Below are 7,186 nucleotides of genomic sequence, written 5' to 3'. Positions count from 1 at the left end.
TGACTTGGACAGCCCTTTCATGTGTTGTGCAGTTGTAAAATGGTACACAGTGACATGTTAGATCAATATTGATTTTGTCAGGCCATATTCTAAAGATGGATCGTGTCCAATCCGTGAGCTGTTATCAATACCTGCACATGCTATAGCTCACAATAGAGAAAAGCTCACTAAAGAGACACTGGAAAAGATTTGGGAACAGTGAATTATGACATCTGGGTTGTGATGCAAACAGACAGGAGAAGCTGGACTCAATTCAGCACAAATTAGACAGAAAGCAACTTATTGCAGATGTGATATATTTGTTAAGTAATTGCACATAAATACAAACATTTGGGAGGAGGAGTTGTGGGTCCGTGGCATCAAAAGATTGAAGAGAAAAAGAAAAGTGGTGAGAAGCAGAGGAAAAGTCCTACAATGGTGATGGGTTTTTGCTGTTACAGGTGTGTCAGTCTTTGATGCTGGCCAGTGGCGTATCTGCAAGGTCCACAGACACCACCGAGTGAAGGGTTCTCCACATCCCTTGAGCCCTTGGTCAACTGGCGTTTGGCAAGCCAGCTGCCCCACCCCTAACCTCCTCACAGGAGCTGGCAGCCGTTCTTCTTCTTGCGCTTCCGCACCTGCAGGGCGGCCCGGGTGGCCATCTCGAACACCTCCCGCACGCCGTCCTTGGTCTTGGCCGAGCACTCCAGGTAGCCGAAAGCGCTGATGCGGTTGGCCATGTCTCTGCCTTCGTCAGATTTGACCGGCTCCTGCAGGTGTTACCGTCACGTAGAAAGTAAAAATTGAGCGGCCGGCGGCACTTATGTCAGAGCGTTTGCGACTGGGTCGGCCTTACCTGTTTCATCTTGGCCAGCTCTCTGCGCGTGTTCTCGTCGTTCCTGAGGTCCTTTTTGTTGCCTACCAGGATGATGGGGACGTTGGGACAAAAGTGTTTCACTTCAGGTGTCCATTTCTCTGGAATGTTTTCTATGAGAAGGAAAAATAAAATATAGTGCTGCCTTGACATCTCAAATGAACTTTCAAGAAATGACAAGTGCCTCACACTGTGCTCCTTCTGCGCATACCTTGACCGGCAGGGTGCAGAAATAGATAACTGAGCGACTCAGGAAGCTGAAGCCAAGGATAAAACATATCGTTCATGATTAACCAGAACCAGTTTTTCTTTTCTACCCTGAAAGAGACACTTGACTGGGACACTGATAACATCGGTCTCTGTAAAAAAAAAAAAACGAACACTAAAATTCACGACCCAGAAATATTCAGTATTGATTTTAATGTGCTTTTTATGACTACATTCAGCATAATTGTGCTATGTGGCCGATGATAGGATGTATCTTGATATATCTTCCATCTGTGTTTATGTCTGTTCCTTAAAGGGTTAGAATACTGTGACTCCTGAATACGTTTGTTAGCCTGTCTGTTGAGTTTTCGCACTGTGTTATTAAGCTAGCGGACATTCCGAAGGCAACGCTATGTGATTGCTTTAAATTACACAACGTGCAATATTTTGATTGACAGTAAACTAATAGCTTGAAGTCTTTTTTTTTTTTTTTTAGGGAATTGAGTTTTCTCAAAATTATGCTGGTCTCCTACTGGTCACGGTCCCTCCAACTTTGGTACCAGGAAGGACAAAGAGACTGAACAAAACCAATTAAATAAGACAGGCAACTTGCCAGAAAAAGAAATCTACGTGCATTTAAGCGGTATTACCAGAAGTCCGACATAAGATACATTTTATTGCTACGGCTGATGTTTAATATTAGACGAAAACATGTGCCCAAAAAGGACCCAATTCCTTGCTTCCATTTCCAACATTTGGTGAAGATGCATTTGGAAAATGACAGTGAAGGCATCAAAACTGGGGAGTGCTGCAGAAGGTAGTGCACACAATGGCGGCATTTTCCCTTAAAAGGATAACGTTGACGTTTCCTGCTGCCTGTGGTCTATGCAAATCTAAACAGAGAGGTCACTGGCCTTCAGCTCAAGTGCTGAGAGAAGGAATACCAACACTGGCGTGGGAAAGAACACACAGACATGCTTGTTATTCATAACATGCGACTAAATAAATAAATAAATAAAAGAGGGAAATGGCGGGGGGTGTTTACTACTGAGCATCAATGTTCCCTCTAATTTTTCATTTCTCTGGGCAAACAGACAATCTCCCTGAGGACACGAGGACCACTGTGAGCAACATCAGAAGTGCTCGCTGTGGCCACGCACCAGTATCACACCTGGGATCATAGAAATTCTCATGGCTTATTAAAAGAAACAAATTATAACAGCAATTAATGCATTCATTTTAATGGCAAGTCATATATTGTCAATGAGAACTTTAACTTGCACAGGGTCAGATTTTTTTTCTGTGGGACAGCCGATTCTTTTTCTCCCGATCGTTTGCGCTCTCTCCAATAATGTACGAATCCGTTCATTCTGCTGAATGTGTCGCTTGAGGTCGTCCAGCTTCCATTTAGTCCGTATTTTTCCATCGGAAAATTTGCTTACCACTTTAGCTTTGCTGCGTGTTTTGCAGCGCAGACAGACCTTTCTCACTTGAAAAAGAAAAGATCTCACCCAGGTTCACCGCTTGTTCTTTTCTTTGCACATACTCCGACAGCCATTCCAACTTAAAAGAACCGCAGTTCATTTTTATTTTGGTTTGGGGAGTCACGGTATCACAGTCACTGCCCGGCTCATTTCGCCATGATAAAGGGTTAGCATTAGCGTCACTTATCTCCGCCGCACTGTTATTGTTATGTAGCGTGTATGAGGAGAACACATGCGCAAGTACTATCAGTGCCGTGATTGCCTGCATGGCGTCATTGCATCGTATCGTACGATTGGCTGGACACCTGTCACTCACTGAATTACACAGCAAATTGACACAGAAAAAAAAGTTAAGACACATCGAATTCATTTGCAGTGTGTTCACTGCGCTGGATAGGTCTTCTTGTGCGCTAAGAGTGTGCGACCGGTGCGCAGTTGCGCAGCTTAGAGGGAACATTGCTGAGCATGTGCCAACAGGCAACAGTTTCATCTTGTTTCCAGCTTTTCGATTAGAATGAGATTTCTCTGAATTCCCCCTTAATGCTGCTCTCTGTCTTTGCTTGTACAGCAATTCTTAAGAGGAGTTGTGGGTGTATTTTGGGAGTATTGCTGCTGTGACGATGGTGTTTCTCTCACGGGATGAATAAAGTCCAAGCACATTTGACGCAAACATTGCCAAATGCCAGCAGCATGCTGACAGAGCGGCCTATCTCGTCATCAAGCGCACTCTTGACTCGACTTACCAAGACTGTCGGGGCTGTCAATCGAGAAGCACATGAGGATAACGTCTGTGTCGGGGTAGGAGAGAGGCCTCAATCTGTCGTAGTCCTCCTGGCCTGCCGTGTCCCACAGCGCTAGTTCCACCTGCCGAAAGGGGGCACAAAACAGGTCAGCACATTTCAAATATGGGTTCGGGGGAAGACTCCAAAAACACTCCAAGCAGTGAGTGAGCAAGTGTTGCTCACGGCCTGTTTGAGTAAATAAATGATTATTTTGCCATCAAAAGCTCTTTGTCGGCATTGTTTTTGTTGCTTTATAATTTGTGGTCTCACAACAGCAAAATAAATACATACATAAAAATAATTTGTCTGCTGCACAGTTTTCACAAAAAGCTCACCTTCTGTGTTCACTGTTCAGAAACAGATGATTTTGGCCAAAAGACAACCCATGTTTCTACTGTTGATGAATGGAAAAGGGGAGGAAAACTTCTGGTCAATCAATAGTGCACTTTCGGTAGATTGGGTACTTGTCAGAGGACACAACATGCTTTGAGTATGGAAGGATCAGTCAAAGGCTCCGCTGCACAGCACAATGTCTGGCTCCGATCTTCTTATGAACTTGTTCACATTACAAAAACAAAAGCCACTTCTCATGTGAGCGTAACGCGTCCGGCATGAGCACGAAGCACAATGTCAAGTGACACACAGAAAAAAAAAGTCACGGGTTGACATAAGTAAATGACGGTCCCGCGTGTGGTGCCTCAATTCAGAACGACAGAGGGACGAAGTGGGAGGCGAGAGAAAGATTTTGGGCGGATGAGAGGACGCTCCTTGATCTCATTTCATGGAGACGTCTACTCCCGTCATTGCCGCGCGTAACATATCAACCATCTTCGTGGATGAATTGCTGCCATCGCCACAAATGCCTACTTTTTGCTTCATGTTTCGAGTGGGATCCACTCAAACCAAGTCAAATATAAAAGTAACACCGTTACTCAAAACAACTTCACAGATTCCCGGACGATTGGCAGTCGTCTTAAGTTGATTAAAAGACCTCACTTATCTTGTGACACCATTTTCAATGTAATTGAAGAAAAAAAAGGGGAGGGGTATAATTCCCACAGACACAAAATCACGGACCTGCCTGCACTGGTTGGTCTTATTTGAAATTGAATCTCAATTCAAATTGAAGCTTAACACACGTAGGCAGGCAGCGGCAACTGTTGTCCAGTTATCATATGGCCTTTTCCCAAGCTGCGTCCTGCTTTTCAGCACTTTGGACGCTGTGCACTCATTTTAGGTCTGCCCATCGCTTTGCCAATGATAAAACTAGTCATTTGACGCAAGTGACACCAGGCAGGAGGCAGCTACGGCTTTCCAAGGTCATACTTGTCTTTCAATGTGAGCAGCTTCGTTCACATCCGAGGTGCCTGATTTTGAGGAGCGGGAAGCAAGAACAGGAAAGAGGACATGAGTCATTTTGTACAAAGGGTGGCGGGTGGGGATTTCCACGCCTGCACAGGAAGGTGCCATGATCCATTTCCTGTTGTTAGCTGCAGTTCAGCTGCACAGTTGCAAATAAAAAGTACCAAGCGCTTTTTCAGATTACACATTTGTTCCCGACGTGCGCACGCGATGTACCTGTTTGCAATCCACTTCAATGTCGGCGATGTAGTTCTCAAAGACTGTGGGCACATAGACCTCCGGGAACTGGTCCTTACTGAAGACGATGAGCAGACAGGTCTTGCCGCACGCGCCGTCTCCCACAATCACCAACTTCTTCCTGATGGCTGCCATCTGCAAGTGCAAGACAATTTGCTTAGCGGAGCTCCAAAATAAAAAAATGCCCAAAGAAGTCAGTCAGAGCGGAACAGCTGCCCGCCACCCGCTTCCTGGGTTGCATCTGGGAAAAGAACACGGACACGTCTGCCACTGTCAATATCACACGTGCATGAGTACCTCCACTTGGAGGCTCCAAGTCCTGAAGAAATGTCTTATGCTTTTTTTTCTTAAAAATTAAGCAAACAAGAATTTTTTGGCCCATTATACAACTAAAACCTGGCCTCATGTTGCAGCTAATCGTTGTACGGACACTACACGTTGACCACAGAAAAGCAGTTGCAAGTTCCCAACAGTTCCCTGTCGGAAGTAGCCTGACGAACAGACACTTGAATGATAGGTTCACATCACTGCTCTGCTTGCCTTCTCCATCTTCAGTTTTAATGACTTCCCGTCTAAATCGTGTCTAATTTTGGGGCTCTTCTCTTCAAGTGGACATGTCGCAATAATTGGGGATTACAAATGACCTTAAACACCAAACTTTAGTTTTAATATGAGAATCAAATGCCGACGAGTGCCTAGCCTGGCAAGCCAAAGCCACTTTCTTTCTGCACAAAAGAAATGAGTGGACGGGGCGCCCTCGACCGCGGCCCGGCGGCAATCTATTCTTAGTGAGCAACGCCACTCTTCAGCGGCGGAAGTCCATCCAACATTCAAAACAAGACGCGGGAGAGGTGACGGTTTGTTTCATTCAGCATTTGACTGCACTTGAAATGGCCAGAAACCCCTCGAGTCATGCATGCCCCAGCAGCTGACAGCACTGGAAGCATTTATTTCAAACGGATCTGTTTGGGGGTTTTTTTTTGCCTTTTTTTTCCTCTGACGTCACATCCGCTCTTTGCTGCTCGGGTCATTTCTGTTGGCCCAAGTTTGCTCCACCTCGGGAACCTTACCACTTTACGTGTGGTCTCAGCTTTCCTCGCAACCTTGCTAATGTGCGCTCCTTACTTGTGACAGCCGGTCTCGCTTTCCACAATGTCCTGCAGCTTCAAACAGGAAACACTCCCAGAGAATTCTTACTCATCTCCACGACTGACACACATTTTCAATTGCTCGTCAAGTAGAGTCAGAGAAGCAGTAAGTCGGTGAGTCTCATCCCAGCATTTTCTTGTGAGCTCTTCAAGCTATGTTCCGTTTTCAGCAGGACACTGGCGGTGACTCCAAAGTTCTTGAGACGAGTCTGACATCAGCTATTGCAGCACTGAGCCAAGAAACCTCCTCTGATAAGCACCGAAGACAATCCCCCATGACACATGCTGGACTTGCTCAACATTTGGTTCGCCCATTGAAAACACACAAGCACATTCTACTTTCCTGAAGAGGAGGAAAATACTGCATGGTGGAGCACATGAGGTGGACTGGCATCTGTGTGCAGTTTGACGATGCTGTTCTAAGGGTGGATGTCACTGAAACAAGTAGACCGCGCGCATGGGAAATGTGCTGCCAGAAGAACGAGCAGCGAGCCAGGAACTGACATGTTGCCGTCAGTGGATGTCAACTTCAGTCAAGAGCCACTATTTGCTTCAAGACATTTATTTACACTGTTATACCTTCTTTGGAATACATCAACATTAAGATAAAAAAATATCTCCCCCTTGATCAGGGAGATCATAGTTTTGTATTTTTCATTGTTATTTTGTTGTGATTTTTGTTTTTTTAAATTCAGTTTTATTTTGCTTTTACAACAGGTTGGTTAGTTTTTATTTAATGTTTCGTTTTAGTTTTTATTAGTTTTACACGCACACGCGCACACACACACACACACACACACACACATTGGGTGTGAAGATTAAAAAAACAAAAACAAAAAAAACAGGCTTCTACTATTGTATGATGTAAGCAACAATTCGCAAACAACTTTCTGACCTTCCTTCTTGTTTAGCAATATCAAAATCAATACATTTAAAATAAATGGCAAACGCTCATGCATGATATTGACAAAGACAAAAATGAGGGACCATTTCGCTAATATGAGTTAACGCAATTTGTGTTTTTTTAATTTTCTCTAATTTTAAAAGCATTTTGTTTTTTATTACATCATTTTGTAACACACACACACATATATATATATATATATATATATA

General features: G+C 44.3%; 1 protein-coding gene across 1 annotated transcript in view; it reads right to left on the bottom strand.

Moving 5' to 3' along the window:
• LOC109531368 (rho-related GTP-binding protein RhoA-D-like) overlaps nucleotides 1–7,186 on the bottom strand; it is a 12,169-nt gene continuing 4,983 nt past the window's right edge. The window contains exons 2-5 of the mRNA XM_019895637.1: nucleotides 4,905–5,060; nucleotides 3,288–3,408; nucleotides 836–966; nucleotides 1–749 (exon numbers count right to left, since the gene is read on the bottom strand). Coding sequence (XP_019751196.1) covers nucleotides 576–749; nucleotides 836–966; nucleotides 3,288–3,408; nucleotides 4,905–5,060 — 582 coding nt within the window. The 3' untranslated portion in view covers nucleotides 1–575. The remainder of the gene's footprint in view (nucleotides 750–835; nucleotides 967–3,287; nucleotides 3,409–4,904; nucleotides 5,061–7,186) is intronic.

This window comes from Hippocampus comes, unplaced genomic scaffold, assembly GCF_001891065.2.
Source record: "Hippocampus comes isolate QL1 unplaced genomic scaffold, H_comes_QL1_v1.1 scaffold113, whole genome shotgun sequence".
NCBI lineage: Eukaryota > Metazoa > Chordata > Actinopteri > Syngnathiformes > Syngnathidae > Hippocampus > Hippocampus comes.
Note: the sequence above shows the minus strand (reverse complement) of the source record. Positions and strands in the feature narration are given on the sequence as shown.